Source organism: Hippopotamus amphibius, chromosome 15, assembly GCF_030028045.1.
Source record: "Hippopotamus amphibius kiboko isolate mHipAmp2 chromosome 15, mHipAmp2.hap2, whole genome shotgun sequence".
NCBI lineage: Eukaryota > Metazoa > Chordata > Mammalia > Artiodactyla > Hippopotamidae > Hippopotamus > Hippopotamus amphibius.
In genome coordinates this window covers 11,492,909-11,513,072 of record NC_080200.1, presented here as the reverse complement: position 1 = coordinate 11,513,072, position 20,164 = coordinate 11,492,909, and the positions used below count along the sequence as shown (strand labels likewise).

At 40.7% G+C, this 20,164-nt stretch overlaps 1 protein-coding gene across 1 annotated transcript; it reads right to left on the bottom strand.

Annotated features, from left to right (window-relative positions):
- Positions 1 to 4,299: 4,299 nt before the first annotated feature.
- Positions 4,300 to 19,861, bottom strand: LOC130836951 (zinc finger protein 709-like). The gene is made up of 5 exons (XM_057709638.1): positions 19,724 to 19,861; positions 13,017 to 13,150; positions 7,601 to 7,727; positions 7,334 to 7,394; positions 4,300 to 6,954 (listed from the first exon to the last, which is right to left on the bottom strand). Exons 2-5 carry the CDS (start codon positions 13,059 to 13,061, stop codon positions 5,544 to 5,546), a joined length of 1,644 nt encoding a protein of 547 aa, XP_057565621.1. The 5' UTR covers positions 13,062 to 13,150; positions 19,724 to 19,861; the 3' UTR covers positions 4,300 to 5,543.
- Positions 19,862 to 20,164: the final 303 nt, after the last annotated feature.

Below are 20,164 nucleotides of genomic sequence, written 5' to 3'. Positions count from 1 at the left end.
AACTTCTTTTGTTACCCTCTTAATTCATAGACCCAGGTGTTGCCTCAGATAAATTTTCAGTAGAATATGCATGGATTTCTAAAGATGTTTCCAAGTAAGCAGGCACAAGTAGGCTTGAGTTGGGAAATGATCATCTGGAAATGGGCTACGGATGACCATGGAAGGAAATGATGCTGATTTACTTGAATGAGGCCGTTCCCAGGCAAATCTACTTGGGATACACCTTTATGTTTCAGAACCACAGTACTTCCAAAGATCTGTCCAAGGAATCTGACTTAAACTCAAAGACAGATCTGGGACCCCTCTCACTTCACTCCTAGTTATGTGATGAGGTGATGAGAGGAGAACAGGTGCAGCCCCTAATGGGTGTTAAGACAGGGTTGCAAGAAAGGCCTGTTGTGGTCTATGTCCTTCTTCCCCAGCCCTTCAATTCTTCCTGGGAATCCCAGAATAGTAGGGAAAAAAAGCTGAACACATAATCAAAGTTCAGGAGAGTTTAACATTCTCCTAGCATTATGAAGGCGTTTGTATTATTAATTTCCTTCCTTCCATCTATCTATCTAATAGCTTTATATATATTTATAAATCTTTATAAAAATTCACAGTTACTACTTTTTTTTTTCTTTTTTTCGGCCATGCTGTGTTGCATATGTATGATCTTAGTTCCCTGACCAGAGATCAAACTCGCACTCCCTGCATTGGAAGTGCAGAGTCTTAACCAGGGAAGTCCCTATTTTTTTTTAAAAATTGAGGTATAGTTGACTTCCAATGTTGTGCCAATCTCTGCTGTACAACAGACTGACTCAGTTATACACATGTATACATTCTTTTTTTATATTCTTTTCCATCATGGTTTATCACAGGATATTGAATACAGGTCCCTGTGCTATACATTAGGGCCATGTTGTTTATCCATTCTATATGTAATAATTTGCATCTAACAACCCCACACTCCCAGTCCATCCTTACAGCTGTCATGTTTGTCTCCCATTCTTACCAAATGCATGCTGGAAGTCTAAACATATGGAAATAAAACCTCTGAACAGCAAAATGGGCCAGTGGATCACTGATGCACAAGACTTCCAACCACTCCTGCAATAAAAAGACACTGAAATTTTCTCATTTCTCCTTTTACACCCAATTAGGATATTACCCAAAATAATACCCTCTCTCTACAGCTCACCTCAATTATTCCTTGGATGACTGCCTCTAAATATTCAGTTTTTCCTGCTTCCATTAAGAAATCACAGAAGATTTGCATAACTATCACTCCAGTTTTAGAATAAACCCAGATGGGCTGAACAGTGCAGGTGAATGTGTTTCCCTAAATGGGAGGAACTCCATGGTTTAATGGGGTGAACGTTGTGTTGCTCAGTGTGTAAAGCAGCAAAATGAAAATGCCAAATACTGTAACATTTTTAGAAACTTAAAGGTAAATGAAAATTCCCTCAAATGACGTGGCCCAATCAATAGGAAGTCCCAAGATCCAGCTAACAATGTCCACACTCATGCACATGTATTCTATATACGAAATGTTTAACAATTGCAAAAATGAAGATGCTAACCATTTGCTAACAATATCTCTTTCTCCACAAAAATGTAAGCACCAGGACTGCAAGACCCTGTTTGTCTCATGCCACTATATCCAAATCCTACAGTGCCTTGATTATTTTGCTAAATGGGGGACGTTGACTCTTTTTTTTTTAAAAGAACTTTTATTGAAATATAGTTAACAGACAATAAACAGCATATATTTAGAGTGTACAATTTGGTATCCCAATCTCCCAATTCATTCCCCCCCAACCCTCCCCACTTTCCCCGCTTGGTGTCCATATGTTTGTTCTCTACATCTGTGTCTCTATTTCTGCCTTGCAAACCAAATGATTTGTACCATTTCTCTATAGTCCACATATATGTGTTAATATACGATATTTGTTTTTCTCTTTCTGCAGGGGACATTGACTCTTAAAGTACAGGGCAATGAGGGATGCTGAAATATTAGCATCAAGAGTATAGTCTCTAAAAAAAAAAAAAAAAAGAGTATAGTCTCTGACAAACATATGGACACCAAGTGGGGAAGGGGGGGGGGGGGTTGGGGTTAGATGAATTGGGAGATTGGGATTGCCATATATACATTACTAATAAGAAAAAATTATCCAATTGTACACTTTAAATATATGCAGTTTATTGTATGTCAGTTGTATCTTAATAAAAGTTCTTAAAAACAAAAAAAGAGTATAGTCTCTGAGAAAAAAAAGGCTTGATTGGAACAGTGGCCCTATCTTTCTTTCTTGCTACGTATGTGTTCCCTCACAATTTACCTAAAAGTTACAAACATCAGCTGAGTCATAAATGAGACAGTAAAAAAGACTTGAACTTTATGGTAAAGGGTGTCTAACACATCAGTGTTTGGATAACAAGCAGGAAAGGCCAAAGTTGTTCCAGAGGATAGGGAACTGGCCTGCATTCTTTGCAAAGCCAAGTCTTTTTCTGCTGAAGGGAAAAATGTCACATACCACTTTGTCAAAGGTTTTCATTGACTAGGATGGACCAAGACAAAAATTAGGGTATTTTGTAAACATATCTCTAAAAAATGATAAAAGAAAAGTTCCAAATAATAAAAATGACCAGTATACCCCTCTCCTAACCACTGTGACTGAGGCTTCTTACGAAATAAGTTTAGCTCCACTACATTTTTTTGCCTTCTAGAAAACAAGGATTACGATAACCAACATAAGAATAAAGTTTCCCTACTCATGGCACCCAATACAGAAAAATGTCTTGCTTTGTTGGGTAGCAGTCAAAGTCTCTAACACAAGCCAATCTCCTATAAGAAGCCCTTCTGAACATCCTGTACTATTATACCTCACATAACTTAGTGGTTTGTGGTCATTCTTATTAGAATTCATTACACCCCTGTCTTTGACTACAAGCGCAATCCCATAGGTCACTGACAAGAGGGCGCAAAAACAAAACAAAACAAAAAACAAAAAAGACCCCAACCAACCAACCAACCAAACAAAAAAACCAAAAAAAACCAAAACCATGATTTAAGTGTTTGGTACTAAGAATAAATGAGAAATTAATTTCATGATAAATATCATAACCATAAAAAATAAAAAATAAAATTTGTCAGAGAAAAACATACTTGAACTTGTATGTACATGATAAAAGTGACTTAAAATAGAAATGATTAAGTGAAAGAAAACTGTAAAGTTTATCTGAAAACACATAATTATAATGGGACATTTTAATATAGCTTGTCAGGAAACGAAAAACATTTGTTAGCATTTGACAGCTTAGAAAACAGTTAATAATGTATTTCCATGGAAGAATTACAGAAGCATTCCTTTGACAAAAAATATATATAGTTTAATCACATATAATCAAAACTGAAAACACTGAGGTATTACAATGAGCTCCAAGGAACAAGAAAAACTCAAGTCTCCTGACAGGAGAAAGGTGCTTATTCTCATATGAAAGGACCAGCTGAAGGCAGCCAGTGTACAGTGCAGCAGAGAAACAAATTCCCATGTTGTTCTTTTTGACTGCACCATTGTACATGTCATGGTGAATCAGGAAAACATATTCACCAGGACTGTTGACAGCCTAAGGTGTTTCCTACACAAATCAGACCTTATATGGATACAATCTAGAGAAGATGGGAATCAGAGAATACTCCCAAGCACGACAGTCTGATTAGTTTCCTGGCAGACACAGAGACCTTAGAGAAAAATCCAACTCTGCTGGATTTTTTATATGGTTCTTGGGAAGACATCAATGGAAACTTGCAGCTCTCAGAAAATGGGTATCAGACAGTTAGTGATGGTTTTGAGGATAATCTTGACTGGAAGGGCAAAAAAAATATGCAAAATGGGCTGGAAGATGGTGTACCTGAAGCTCCTATGTATGTCTCTCTCTATATATGGTGGCTGTGAAATATGACTAATGCTGTCCTCAGTTCTGTCTTTCCAAACCTCATGCAAGTCAGAGTACTGGTGAATTCTTACAAGGAATCACAAAGGGGATGAGTTCTGGAAAATCTAGCTCCTAACATTACCTAACTGGGGGATAACTCTAGCTCTAGATTTTGTTGCTCTTTCACAGGCCTCTTTTTATTTTTTAATATTTATTTATTTATTTATTTGATTGCACCGGGTCTTAGTTGGGGCAGGTGGCCTCTTCAGTTGCAGCATGCAAACTTTTAGTTGCAGCCTGCATGTAAGATCTAATTCCCTGACCAGGGATTGAACCCAGGGCCCCTACATTGGGAGCGCAGAGCCCCAAGCACTGCACCACCAGGGAAGTCCCAGGCCTCCCTTCTTTAATTCAAAATCTATTCACCAAATTATAGCCAGAAGAAAAGACATAAAGCAAAGACCCAAACATGAAAATAGTAATTCACATGGAAGCTGTATTCTTTTATAAATGAAGACATACATAAATATTTATCAACTGTTTTTTAGTATGGAAAATGGAAAAAGGCTCTTATACTCTTCACCATCAAAAAGGAGCTTTGTCAGTAAGAAGGATAAATATATATACTGAACTAGAGATATCCAAGAATGGCCACAAGGCCATTAGGAAAATCCAAATACCAAACCATCATTTTTCAGTGGCCCCTTAACACAGAACAAATAAAACATTATAAAACAAGGTTAACCTAATTGCATTATTAGAAACACACTTCGACCCACCTATGATCCAACAGGTTTCAAAAAGGAAAGAGAAAATATTATTAACTGACTTAAAGAAAAAGCACTACCTATTAATCTCATGTACTGCTGTGGAAACATATGACTTATAGAATCATCTCACCTCATATTCATTTCTGAGAGTAATTACTAGAAATCCCCTGACCAGTGGTGCATTTTAAGAAAGAGGCTTGATAAACACAGCATATTTACATCTTTAATAACAACTCTTTCCTGTTTTCTGGAAACATTACACATAGATTAATTTCCATCAAGCTTTCTCATGTCACTTACATTTTTATTTCTTTTCAGTGGGAGTTTTCACATGTAAAGATGTGGGCTCATTGAAATCTTTCCCAGGATGTTTAACTCAAGAGCTTTTGTCCAGTGAGTCCTTTCATCCTTTCATAACTGGGATGACTGAAGCCTTTCTGACATTCCTTGCATTTATACAGTGTCTCTCCAGTGTGCACTTTCACACGTCTTCAAATGGTTTGTGATAAATGAAGGCTTTACCACACTCCCTCCACTCTGATCTTTTTCATGTCTTCAAAAAAAAAAAAAAAAACCTCTGATAACATCTGAAGGCTTTTCCACATGCCTTACAGTCACAGGGTTTCTTGTCAGTATGAGTTCTTTCGTGCATTTCTAAAGAAGTGTAATCTCTGCAGGATTTACCACATTGCTTACAAGGTTTCTCTTCTATGGGAGTCCTTTCATGTGTTTGCAAACTTTGAAAATATCTAAAGACTTTCCCACCTTGCTTACACTGACAGGCCTTCTCTCCAATGTGGCTTCTTTCATGTTTTCAAAGTGAAGTTGATCAACTAAAGGCTTTTCCATAATTCCTTATTCATAGATTTTCTTCTCAGTATGAACTCTTTTGTGCTTTTGGAAGGAAGTGTAATATCTGAAAGCTCTACCACATTGTTCACATTCATAGGGTTTCTCTCCAGTGTGCAGTCTCATGTGTACTCTTAAGGTTTGGTGATGAGAGAGGGCTTTCCCGCATTCTTTGCATTCATAGGGTTTCTCTCCAGTATGACTTCTTCCATGTGACTGTAAGGAACTGTAGTGACTGAAGGCTTTACCACATTGTTCACATTCGAAGGGTTTCCCTCCAATATGAATTCGTTTGTGTTTATGAAAGGAGGGGTAATACCTGAAGGCTTTACCACATTGCTTACACTCATAGGGTTTCTCTCCAGTGTGCAGTCTCATGTGTATTTTTAAGGTTTGGTGATGGGAGAGAGCTTTTCCGCATTCCTTGCATTCATAGGGTTTCTCTCCAGTATGAGTTCTTCTGTGTGACTGCAAGGAATTGTAGTAACTGAAGGCTTTACCACATTGTTTACATTCATAGGGTTTCTCTCCAGTGTGAATCCTTTGATGTATTCGGAAGGAACTAGGAGAAATGAAGGCTCTCTCACATTCCTTACATTTATAAGGTCCATCTCCAGTGTGAGTGATCATGTGTGCCCGAAGGCTTGAGAGACCTCTGAAGGCTCTCCCACATTCCTTACATTCATAAGGCTTTTCCCCAGTATGAATTCTTTCATGTTTTCGAAAAGAACTGGGACAACTGAAGGCTTTGCCACACTGCTTACATTCATAGGGTTTCTCTCCTGTGTGAGTCCTTTCATGTGTTCGAAAAGTATGATAATACCTAAGGAATTTTCCACATTGTTTACATTGGTAGGGTTTCTCGTCACTGTGAGTTGTCTCATGTGTTCGCAACGAAGAGGAACAATTAAAAGCTTTCCCACATTCTTTACACGTATAAGGAGCATCTCCAGTGTGTGTTACCATGTGTCTTCGAAATGCTGTGCTCCACATGAAGGCTTCCCCACATTCCTTACACTTGTAGGGTTTTTCTCCTGTGTGAATTCTTTCATGTGCTTGAAAGGATGCACGGGAATGGAACGCTTTTCCACATTCCTTACATTTATGTTTTTTCTCTCGATTGTGATTTTTCTCATGTGCCTCCAAAAACTGGGGATAGCTAAAGGCTTTACCACATTGCTTACATTTATACGGCTTCTCTCCATATTTCTGATACTCACATGGTTTACGTTCAGTGTGACAGCTCATGTGTCTCTTAAGGGATGAATGACGTGTAAAGACTTTTCCACATGCACTGCATTCACGTGGTTTCACTCTAGTAGTCCTCCTATTCAGTCTGAGATTTGGAATAAGGCTGAACTTTTGTCCACACTGACTACCCTCTTTACTTTCACAGAGTCTCTCTACGACATGACTTCTGAAAAAAACAGGGAGTACAGTATTAATGAGTTCTTTATTAACAGTTTTATATTTAATAGTAGGATATCTGAAGTAACTTTTCATCACTCATAGCAATATTGTAGGTTTTATGCCTTGTCTGAATTGTTTCAAGTTGAATTTAAGAAATGCTCTTGCAATCATGTAAACAGCGACATTTATATAGTTTATTTATAGTGTTGAACTATTTTGCAAACACTGAACATTTTTGTCACATAAGAAAGTAATTTTGGTGAAAATTTTCTAAGAATAACTAAATTTAGAGCATGTAATATTTCTTTTATTTCCTTCTTTTAAAATTGCACAACATAACAGGATACTCACATGAACCACTGTTTTATATTGTGGGTGTGACTTACCTTAGTTTCCTCCCCTGGTTTTTGTACTGATCTTCAATGCCATGATCTTCCCATTTTTCACCTAAATTGCAGACCAAGAAAAATGATTCCAAAACATTATAAGTTATAGAAAAACTATTAGAATCTTAAGTCCATTGTTGGCTGTGACCAGGCCTAGTTTATTTAGCAACATCCTGCATCTCCACATTCAAAATCTTGGAACAATGTTAATGAGCAAGAAACACGTGTTCTCTAATTGACAACGTAAAGGTAAGTTGTCGTCCTCACCTACTGAGGCCAGGTTCCTCAAGGTTTCCTGCATCACATCTCTGTAGAGTTTCCTCTGTGAAGGATCCAGTAGAGTCCACTCCTCCAGGGTGAAGTTCACAGCCACATCCTCAAAGGTCACCGAGTCCTAAAACATCCCAAATATGTGTACAGTGGGATGTGCGAGACTAACAGCACTGGATACCTATATTCCATTTATGGGAAGGTTACATATGATTCTGTCATCTCCAAACATTTATTCTATGACTTGATCATCAGAAACTTACTCTCTATCCACACTTAATTCCTCATAAGTTTAACAGCATCATGAATACATGCAAATTATTTACATAGTTTTACTGTGATGTCATCACTTCTTATTTCTCTCTAATTGCAGGGTCCAGAGCATGTTGGGAAATGAAGGAAATGCTACACACATGAAACAAATATTATTTTTTAAAATTATTTTTTGATGTGGACCATTTTTAAAGTCTTTATTGGATTTGTCACAATATTGCTTCTGTTTTACATTTTGGATTTTTGGCCCCAAGGTACGTGGGATCTTAGCTCCCCGACAAGGGATAGAACCCACACCTCCTACATTGGAAGGTGAAGTCTTAACCACTGGAGCACCAGGGAAGTCCCCAAATATTATCATTTTAAGATCATGGATTCTTTGTGAGGAATACTCTTCCCTCACCCTTTTTATTACCCAACATTTACAGGACTCCATGAGCCAGAGGCTCAAATTTGCGTAAGATTTTACTAAATAAAAACAGTGGAGAACTAAAAGCTTTACTTCTATCTGAATCACCAAACATGAGACTCCAGGACACCTGTAGAAATCCAGCTTTTAATAAGGTCCAGTTGGTCATTTCATGCCTAAGTACTCCAGGCCTTTAGAAGCAGTGTGGTATGATGTAGCTGGTGGAATGAAAATATCCTTGTCAGGAAGTATTGCTTTTAATTTGTGTAATACCACAGGCTCAGTTTTCCCTTTCTCTCTCTAATTTGATGGACTAGAAAGTTATTTGGAACAGAGTTCAGATACGAGGAAGAGGATGTCACAACTTAGACACAAAGTCCCTACACTTGTGTGTCTTGGGGCTGCTTAGAGGTGCAAAAAGGCACACAAAGTGTGATAATATGCCAGAAGAGCTCTTCATGACAGAACCAGAACACCATGCTTGTGCCTTGGTGACCCTGAGGAACAGCTGCAGATTGCAAGTGTGTTCAGTGAAAATCATGATGGATTCATGGCTGATTTGCCCATAAAACATATATGAAGGATTCAGCAGTGCTTTCCTCCAAATGACCCTAAAATCTCCATTTTTCAAACTTCAGGAAGAAGTGTTTCCCAACCAGCCATTCTAGAGGCTGTTCTCCCAGTTTCTCTAATTCCCAAGCTCCTACCTGGTCTACAGAAGTATGATGACTTGACCTCTGAACACATGAATTCCTTAGCTGATGACACCACACACTGCCAATAGCGAATGAAAGGGTTTACTTCCATAATTGAGGTCTCCAGGGAAAGTAAGGCACACTTCTCCAGCAATCATGAAATAGCTTGAGAGAGAAAGGAAAGGTTCCTGGACTTTTTTTTTTTAATTGAGGTTAAGGGGTGGTTTTGGGTGAGGATCTTATGAGGATCAAAAACAGGATGTTATGAGGACTGAATTTCTTGCTACTGCCAAAGGAAGGAGCACCAAGGCACTCATCACTTTGTATAGATGTGGGTCAAAGAGAAATGATGGGGGAATGAGACTTTAAAATTGTCAGCAATTCATCAAAAACTGGAGTTAGAGAACTCTGGTTTCTGGTCTGGTACTTAAAGAATTTGGATGCCATCATTCCCAACCTCATAGAAAAAAGTGAAAACACTTAAAATCAACAACTCTTCTTAGATCCATCAGAACACTGAAGTCACAGGAAAATCACTGTTTTCAAAACTAGGAAAGAGAAAATAAAGATACAAGGCCTGGACTGAAATCAATCTATTTCAACAGAAGCTAATTCAAAGACAAAAAAGAGCAAACAAAGCAGAACACAATATTTATGAACTGTAGGACAATGATAGAATGTTTAAAATATACATAATGGAAATATCTGAAGGAAAAGAAAGACAAAAAGGAACAGAAGAGTAAGTGAAATAATAATTACTGAGATTGTTTAAAAATTAATCACTGATGGCAAACCACAGGTCCAGGAAGCTCAGAGAATACTTAAAATGAAAATGCTAAAAAATGCACACCCAAGTATATCATATTCAAACTGAAGAAAAACAGAACATATTGAAAAGAGCTAGCAGAAGAAACACCTTACAGAGAAAAGATTAAAAAAAATTATTTTACTGAAGTATAGTTGATTTACAATGTGTTAATTTCTGCTGTACAGCAAAGTGAGTTATACATATATATTTTTTCTCATATTCCTTTCCATTATGGTTTATTATAAGATATTGAACATAGTTCCTCGTGCTATACAGTAGGACCTGCTGTTTATCCATTCTATGTATAATAGTTTGCATCTGCTAATCCCAAACCCCCAATCCATCCATCCCCCATTCCTCCGCCCCCTTGGCAACCACTAGTCTGTTCTCTATAGCTGTGAGTCTATTTCTGTTTCACTGATAAGTTCATTTGTGTCATATTTTAGATTCCACATATAAGTGCTATCATATGGTATTTGTCTTTCTCTTTCTGACTTACTTCACTTAGTATGATAATCTCTAGGTCCATTGATGTTGCTGCACATGGCATTATTTTACTCTTTTTTATGGCTGAGTAGTGTTCCATATTGTGTGTGTGTGTGTGTGTGCGCACGCGCACACGTGTATACAGATCTTTATCCATTCATCTGTTGATGGACATTTAGGTTGTTTCCACGTCTTGGCTATTGTGAATAGTGCTGCTATAAACATAGGGGTGCATGTATCTTTCTTGATGATAGTTTTGTCTGGATATATGCCCAGGCTTGGGATTGCTGGCTCATATGGCAACTCTGTTTTTAGTTTTTTGAGAAACCTCCATACTGTTTTCCATAGTGGCTGCACCAATTTACATTCCCACTAACAGTGTAGGAAGGTTCCCTTTTCTCCACACCCTCTCCAGCATTTGTTATTTGTAGACTCTTTAATGATGGCCATTCTAACCAGTGTGAAGTGGTACCTAACTGTAGTTTTGATTTGCACAGAGAAAAACACATCTGAATTAAATCACACTTGTTTTAAGAAACCACGCAAGGAAGAAGAGAGTGAAGTGAAATACTGTACAGGCATACTTCATTTTATTGTGCTTCACTATACTGTACTTTGCAGATTTTGTGTATTTTACAACCCTATATTGCCAGATGATAGTTAACATTTTTTAGCAATACAGTTTTAAAACTGAGCTATGTTTATTGTTCTTTAGACATAATGCTATTGTATACTTCATAGGCTACAACAGTGTAAACATAATTTTTATAAGCACTGGGAAACCAAAAAATAAGTATAACTTGCTTTATTTTGGTGGTCCTGAATAGAACCCCCAATCTCTGAGGTATACCTGTATTTAAAATTTGGAAAGAAAAAATATCACTTTCCTAGTTTTCAAATCCCAAAGATAGTCCTTTGAAAATATTAATTTAATAAAAATGATAAACATCTAGTCAACAACAGAAAAGAAGGAAAACAGAAATTACTAACATCAGACATAAAAGGAGGGAGAAATAACCATGAAAAAGGATTTGATACCATCCAACATTCATTTATGATAACAAACTAGAAACTGAGGGGAAGGCTCTCTTCTTAAAAAAGAACACTGGGACTTCCCTGGTGGTGCAGTGGTTAAGAATCCGCCTGCCAGTGCAGGGGACATGGTTTCCATCCCTGGTCTGGGAAGATTCCACGTGTCGTGGAGCAACTAAGCCTGTGCTCCACAACTACTGAGCCTGCACTCTAGAGCCCATGAGCTGAACTACTGAGCCCACACACCACAACTACCGAAGCCCTCATGCCTTAGGGCCTGCGTGCCACAACTACTGGGCCCACATGCCACAACTACTAAAGGCCACGTGCTTGACAGTCAGTGCTAATTAGAAGAAAAAGACAAACTCATTACAATTCACCCCTGATGACTCACTGACGACTGAAATGGATACCTTTCATCCAATTGATTTGAACTTATTCAACAAGGCAGCCTGGTGCTCCATGAGCCTCAGACCAGTAAGAGAGGTAAAACTTCCATCAAATGCCATGTTGAAGAGAACTACACTGCATATTCTGAGAACTGCCATCATTACTATCAATAGTGTCTGGAACTCCAACAGGGACAAGAAGTGCCCTGGCAAGACCGTGTATTGTCGACCTAGTACACGTGCAGACAAGAGTTACCTTGAGTTCAGAGGTTCCTAAAGTACTTTTACCACAAAGGGGCAACTCAGACAACTGTCCAAAAGTCTGTGAACACAAGTAGATGAGGCCAATTTTCGGTTGGTAGTAAGATGACTGCCTGATGTTTGGTCAGTGTGACCCTGGGGTTTGGTCATTTATCAGGGATGTCACAATTAAGGGATGAAGAGGAGCAACTCTCCGCTGGGCTCATCGTGCATGAACGCATGCTGTCATCCTTAAAGTCTATGCACACCCCAGAGCAGTGCGTTCAGTGAATCCCAGGGAAGCCTCCATCTGGGGGAGAGGTGACCTTTTCCAACACCACAGCAACTTTCAAGGGACTGAATACAGACAGGCCACCCACCTGCAGGAGGCACAGGCCAGGACAGGTTTGACTCCATCATGTCATGTGGAGGTATTGGTAGGCATGCCGACTCAATGGGGTGCCATTTCCAGGGTCAAAGGCATAATGGGCAGCTCAGCAGAGGATCACATGCTCAGTGTTTGTGAGGGCCTCTATTTTCAAGAGAGCCCAGTATGTGGTGGTAATTGCAGTTCTAAGGCAGTTCCTTGCACCAGAAGACTATATACAATTTAAGGCCATCACGGGTAATTCCAGGAGGCATGAGAGGAGGTCACTGTAGCCTCTACACTGAGGGAGACTCCAAGGAAACTAACAGGAGTACTTTGTATGGCCATTTAAACACAGTCCAGAGCCTTCTGTAGTAGGGGTGCCCTCAAGGTGGGAGCCAATTTCCAAGTAACAGTAAAAATGGGCTCAAGTAAAATTCGTAAATAAGGAATATGTTGTCTCCCCAATACCAAAAGAACCTAGTAGATCTCGTGGGTGCTGAGAGGGACTACAGATATTTCTTCACAATGTCAGGGAGGGAACAGCTGTCTGATTACCAAAAAACATTCAGAAACTTAACCAAGGGCCTCACATATGTGTGGGTCAATCGCCCATACACTTTTTGCAAGCTCCTTTTTTCAATATTTGTATGTTCTACATGAATGTGAAATGAATGTCCCTCAGAGGAGGATGTCATTAATGTAACGTCATACCTGTGCTCCTGGAGCAAAGTACATGCAGTTCAGATCTTCCTGCATAGACTGTGGGAAGGCAAAGCTGCTGAGGTTCCCTGAGGATAACCAGGTAGAGGTGTATCATGTCCCTCCAGAGGTGAAGACAACTGCAACTGAGAGGGTGTTGAAATAGGCACTGAACAGAACACACTTATCAAATCTGTGAGAGCAGGATATTTAACAGCCGCTGATTGGATGGAGTAAGTAATTTCCATAGTGCTGGGGGATTAGGAATAGGGGCTAATTTGATGCAACCACAGCACAAGGTTGCTGTAATCCACAACGAGGTGTCATTCACTCTGTCCAGGTTTACGTACAGGCCAAATAAGGCTATTAAAAGGAGAAAACTGGGGGTAATCACTTCTCCCTAAATACATTTCTTGTAATGGTTTTCAATAATTCAAGGCCCTGTTTAATTTACATCAGGCCATACTGACTAATTTAACTGGTCGGTAAGGTCTCTGGGATCTCATTTAGTCTAGCCCATTTGTAAGTAGAAGACTTCAAGTTTACTCAATGAATCATGCGTTCAGAGCTTCCCTGCTCACTATGGGATATTCTGGGACAATGGGTGATAGGACTGAGAAATTTAAGCAAGAGGAGAGTTCTGCTGCTGAAGGCAAAGTATACCTATTTGTCCTTTATGTTATATTCCGTAATTCTTCTAAGATGATGAGGTAAATTGCTTAAATTTAGTGGGATCCCCAGGTACACCTGTAATTTGAAACCTAGTTTGATTAATTACATGAAGTTTTGTGAATTAGTGCAGTACAGGAGATAACATTAATTCAAACTCATATCGTAGAGGACTAAAAGCCAAGCAGGCCCCTTCCATCTTTTTGCTATGCAAATTCTTTTCACATATTTTGGATTTACAATTAAGTGAAATTGTGGTCCTTTGTTTCAGTAACTTTTTCCTCCTGTTGCCTCTCTCCAGTCCTTCCCTGTTCTGTATTTTAGGTCACCGGCTATAGTTTGGGGGAAAAGGTGTCTTCTCTTCTCTTGCATTGATAATTTTTTTCCTCCAAAGAGCCTCACACCAGTGCCATCAGGGTCATAGGCCTCCTTCATGACAACTGGTTACTTTATAGAAATTAAGCACCCTAGGCTTAAATTGGTTTAAATTAATCCCTTTCCTGTGCTGCAGTGAGGCTATGGGTTTTGTCCACCGTAACTCAGAGGGTCATGATCTTTGCTGCAGTAGAGGCAGGGGCTACAGCAGCAGAGGTACCTAAGGGTCCTGGTCAATCCTCTGGTATTAGGAGTGGACTCAGCCTGCCACCTACTGGATACCTTTACCCTCTCTTCTCTTTGTGAAATCATTGTTCTTTTTGGAGTGACCATTTGAGGGGCTCACCTCATTCACAGGGTATAATCATCTAAGTACCCCCACCCACCCACCCAAGAGCCCTCCCTTCCAAGGTCTGGGTGAACCAGTCACACCTTCACTCCAAACACAGATAGGTTCCATCTGAGACATGGACTCAGGACCACTATAAGGAGGGCCCCATTCCCGTACTCTGGCTCCCAAAAGATAAGGGATTACCAAAACTGCGTCTGTATATAGAACCCAGGCTTGGTGGATCAACAAGGCCACACAAGCCAGCACAGGGCACAGGAGGAGATACCGGCAAGCAGCAGCTCACAGAGCAGGAGCCTCCAGGCTTTCTTATCAGCCTGTCCAGATAAGAAGCACTAGGGGAAAAGGAAGGGGTAAGGCTTATCTTTCAGTAGTCAAACATCAAGTATGTGTACCCTGACTATTCATTACAAGAACAAACCCAGGTAAGAAAAACATGCATTCGTACTGGCTTGTTTTTATATAAAGAAACATTAACAGGATGATCAAGTAGTAATCAAAAATTACTGGGTGGAGTAAGAGCACAGGAGTGGAGAAGGATATGAGGGTAGGGGGTCTTCTTAAGTTACTTATTTTAGGAATATCTTTAACCTTCATAGGTATTACTTATTTAAAATCAGGAGAGAGGGGCTTCCCTGGTAGCACAGTGGTTAAGAATCCACCTGCCAATGCAGGGGACATGGGTTCGAGCCCTGGTCCGGGAAGATCCCACATGCAGAGCAACTAAGCCTGTGCGCCACAATTACTGAGCCTGCGCTCTAGAGCCCGTGAGCCACAACTAATGAGCCCATGTGCTGCAACTACTGAAGCCTGTGCACCTAGAGCCAGTGCTCTGCAACAAGAGAAGCCACCGCACTAAGAAGCCCGTGCACCACAACAAAGAGTAGCCCCCTGCTTGCCACAACTAGAGAAGGCTGGTATGCAGTAATGGAGACCCAACACAGCCAAGAAGAAATTAAAATAAAATAAAATAAAATAAAATCAGGAGAGAAATTGATATACATCATATTTTCCCATGCTTAATCATTATTTTAAATTAATTTTTGCTTTTTAAAATTAATTTTAACTTTTCTACATAGGAAACCAAAATTTAATCCTTTCAATGCTAACAGATATAAAACTGCACATTATAAAAGATTTACAAATCCCCTTCTAACTAAAAGGACAAGAATATCATATTATCGTTTGTCCCTCCACTACATTTCACACCGGGGATATTTTTAGGAGTAAGTGGCATAATATAAAATATTAGGGGTTTGCAATTAAACCCTGAAACAGACTAGGGAGTTAAAAGATGTATATAAGCTGTGAGGTGTTTTTTTCATATTAACAAAAATATAAATTCAATTGTTTTTTCCTCATATCCATTAAAATAAGTATTCTTTAGCTTGAGGAATAGCACGGCTTTTTAAATGTCAAAGTTCTGTAGGAACAGGAAGGCATTATGCTAAATGAAATAAGTCAGACAGAGAAAGACAGATACTCTGTGATAACACATATGTGGAACTAAAAAAATACCACAGACTAGTGAATATAACAAAAAAGAAGCAGCCTGGAACTTTCCTGGCAGTCTAGTGGTTAAGACTTCACCTTCCAATGCAGGGGGGTTTGGGTTTGATCCCTGGTTGGGGAGCTAAGATCCCACATGCCTTGTGGCCAAAAAACCCCCCAAACCCAAAAAACATAAGACAGAAGCAATATTGTAACAAATTCAATAAAGACTTTAAAAATAGTCCACGTTTGAAAAAAAAAAAAAAAAGCAGACTCAAAGATATAGAAAACTAGTGGTTACCAGTAGGGGGTGGGGGGGCAACACAAGGGTTGGGGAGTGGGAATCACATTCTATTGGGTGTAAGACAGGCTACAGGGATGTATTGTACAACGTGGGGAATATAGCCAATATTTTGTAATAACTGTAAATGGAGTGTAATTTTTAAAAAGTGTATAATAAACTTTTTTTAATGGAAAAAGCACCTGAGTACTTAAACACACCTATCTCATATTGAAGTTCTTTTGCCTAAATGGAACAAAATTCTAATTGGTTCAGCAATTTTCTTGCTTTACTCACATCCTTTCTCTCAATCAACTTACACAATAAAAGCTCCAAAGCTAATGGGAACTAGAATCAAAGGACTGCAATCTTCAGTTGAGAAAGAAATCCAAAGAAAAAAACACATATTTGAAATGACTGTCTCAGTTTGAAGATTCCAGTATTTATGTGAAAAATTTAACAATTTTTGAAAAGTTCTTGGAAACTGATATTGGCTTATGAAAACCTAAGAGGGTAGAATTTTAAAGCTTTTCACGCACTGGAACTCTACCTGGCTTTGGACCAACCCCAAAATAAAGCAGAGCCACCTCTTACACACACACACACACACACACACACACACACACACACACACACACACGACTGCCCTGTTGCAATAAACCTGGAGAACTTGCATGGGGGAACTCACTTAAAAGCAGAAATTGTAGTTTTTTAAATTGTATAAAATAAAATAATTTGCTCTGCTATAAACCACCATTAAAAGTCACAGTGTTTTAATCTGGTACTCAAATGACATTTCTGGATTAAAAATTGTCACAAAAATTATCACAAAAGTAATAAATGATTCCAACAACAATGACAACAACAACAACAAAACCAAAGAAACACTAATACTGGAATCAAAACAGATAAGCAGCCTTCTTGTTACAGTCCAGAAGAAAAACCCACTTTCAGAAAGAAGACCAAATTCCCAGACTTGGGGGCTAAGATATATCCCCTAGAGTGGGTTTGTTGCTAGAGAAGGCGGGTAGGGACAGCTGAGGAGCCACAAGAATGAATTCTGGGAGCTCCACATGCCCTCTGGTGCGTGTCCTGTAAGCATGGAAGCACTGCCTTCACTAGGTTCTAGCCTCACAAGTGAGGAAACTCTCAGCCTGATACAATTTAAGGTTCTGATCTAAATTCATAAACCCTCTGTCCACAGGACAGATTTGATTGTAAAAGACTCTCTCAATGCACAAATTATACTGAGTGCACCGATACTGTGGATGCAAAATTCAAACATGACATCTAGAAAACATCTAGGCCTATGGAACCACAACTACAACCTCAGAAAGGGAATCAATCCCACCACCGTGTGCAGGTGCATCCTGAGCTGTCCAGGGCTCTGTAGCATCTCAGCATTAAGTCTCCTTCTGTGATGGGTGTGAGCAGGTAGGACACTGGCCAGGGGTGGAATCCAAGGAAGAACAGCTGGGCCTGCAAGTCCTTCTCTTTACAGGCTCAAGGGAGCCTTAGTGTGGATCACTGACTTATAGGCCTCTGCTGTGCACTGTAGGTGCCTGGAACATGGTTGATATTTTAAAAGACACAAACCTAGTGTTTGAACAATCCAGGAAAATAATTTAAACCCATCGTTTATGTGGAAAGGAGGTAAGAAAATTGTAAGGCATTGTTACTAGTAATACAGCAAAGGGCCCTGCGGGGCTCCTGGGCACAAAGCCTTTCTGTGTCCCCTATTTTTTTTTGATTATAGGAAAACAGCCTTCATTCAGCCTCCATGACCTTCCCTGAGTCCCAATGGGCAGACTCAAGCAATTGTTACTTAGGGAAGAGGCGGTGGGGGGGGGGGGGGTGGGTGCACGAGACCTGGGAGAAACAGGCAAGAGCAGCCTTGGGACAAGGTCCTGCTTCCCCATCAACAATACACACAATATCTTTGAGCTATTCTGCATAAGTTGAAACCCCTCCAGGTGGGAGAAGTTAATGATTAACGAGGGTATGCTGCCCACAAGCATGCAGACCCCAGACCAACTGGACTTGAAGGTTGAAGATGCTGACTCCTACTTACCTCACCACCAACCCATCAGAAGAATGCAAGACTAACTGCCTTGATCCTTACTGCCTACCCCTGACCGCAAGTCTCCACTATAAGACCTCTCCCTATTCCCCAGGCAGCGGGACACAGTTCTTGAGGCGCCTGGCAAAGTAATAAAGCTATTCCTTTCTACTCCCCTAAAGCTCTGTCTCTGTATTTCTATTCGGCATGGGTGAACAGCGGCCAGGTTTTTCTTGGCAACACTAGTTCAGCCATAAAACCTGAAATATCTACTCCTTTCAGAAAAAAAAAAAAAGATGTCAGTTAATGATTATTTCCACAGCAAGAAACTGGTTTGAAAATAATCACACGTGAACACTCAGTCTGCAAGTCTAAGCAGACACCACACAATCTGAGAATTTCACTTGAAATCACCCAAAAGTAAAGAATAGTCCTCACAAACTTACTACACATGCTTGGGTGAAGAAAAAGAGCAAAACAAGAATTTTTAAAAGGAATGTAATTCTGGAATACTGGAATATTTTATTTTTTCTTAAATTCACCACTTCTGCCTCTTCGGAAGTATTTTATACTACTGTCTTTGAAGCTGTATTGATTAAATACATTTTACCTGACTGAAAAACGACGTTTACATACGTGAATATGTCTTTTAAAGGTGACTATTCCCAGGGAGGGCCAACGCTAACCGGACACATCACCCAGGAAAGTTTTAAAGAGGAATCTCCACCCGTAGGATTTCTGTGCCCAGGAAAGGGCCTGGGAGGAGAGGCACAACGGTTCTGAACAACGTAGTTCCAGGTGGTTATCCTTTGATTCCTTCTGGTGGAAAATATCCATAGACGAAAATAAATTTTAAAAAAGAGCGATCCGGGACTCTTGGGGGAAACGATAAACAGTTAAAATACTGTGTCTGTTTGAAATGCACCACGGAAGACAAATACTTGTTAATGATGCTGTGAATCGGAGAAGGAAAGTTGACTTTGGGATACGGGGTGGGCTGTGAAATTTTAGGGATTTATTGCCAGCCCTAGAAAGAGCGAGGCTGAGGGGACAGGGTCGTGGACTTGAGGCTCTGCTACCCAAATAACTGGAAAACTCAAGAAAAAACGGGTGCCCCCTGGGAGAAAGTAGGGACTGGGGACCCCACAGACCACAGCTCCTCCCACGCACGATCCCCGGAGACCAAGTCACGATGGGTCCCCTTATGACCCTTCCCGTGGTCACCACACGATCTGGGGCGGATGCGGGGCTCCACGGTCTGGGCCGAAGTCGCGGCGCGCAGTGACCGGACAGGACGCCCGGGGTCCCAGCTGCCAGTCCCGCCCCCACGCTGCCGGACGGTGGGGACCGAGGTCCGAGCGGCGCGCCACTCGGGTCCGCAGACTCCGGAGTTGACAGCGGGGAGGCCCGGTACCACCACAGCTGGTTCGGGTCAATTCCAACCAACGCCTCCTCCCCTCCCGCTCGAACTCCGCACCCTGGAAATGCACACTCACCATTTCCAGGTTTCCTGAGTCTCCCTGAATCCTTCCTACGACTCCCACGAGCACCGCAAGTCACAGCGAGACAGGAACCGAGGCTGAGCCGCCCGCGTCTCTCAAAGGTAGGAACCGGCTCGCTAGCGGGGCCTGAGAGAGTGAAAACGCAGGAGCTGGAGTGGTGCGTCGCCCCACCCACCTGCCCAAGCGGCGCCCCTGATTGGACAATTCTCAAGGCCGCATCCCCCCAATGCTTGAGTGACAGCTGGGCGGGAGGACGTGCGGCTCTGGGAAACTAGCTTCCGCCCCGCCCACACCCCCACCCTTGTTCAGGGCAGAGGGTGGGGTGGAAACCTGACCCAGCCTGAATCTTTTGCGTGGAAACAGAGCTTCTTCCAGCCCTGGGGCTGCCTATCGTGTATTCGCCCAGCACTTTGTGAACACAGGAGCGCAGGGACT

Coding starts and splice junctions, on each gene's coding strand:
- LOC130836951 (XM_057709638.1), bottom strand. CDS start 13,061: ATGCAGGAAGATCTGAACTGCATGTACTTTGCTCCAGGAGCACAG. Junction 7,728..13,016: donor ACTTTGCTCCAGGAGCACAG/GTATGACGTTAC, acceptor GGGATGTTTTAG/GACTCGGTGACCTTTGAGGA. Junction 6,955..7,333: donor AACCAGGGGAGGAAACTAAG/GTAAGTCACACC, acceptor TGTTTTTTTCAG/AAGTCATGTCGTAGAGAGAC.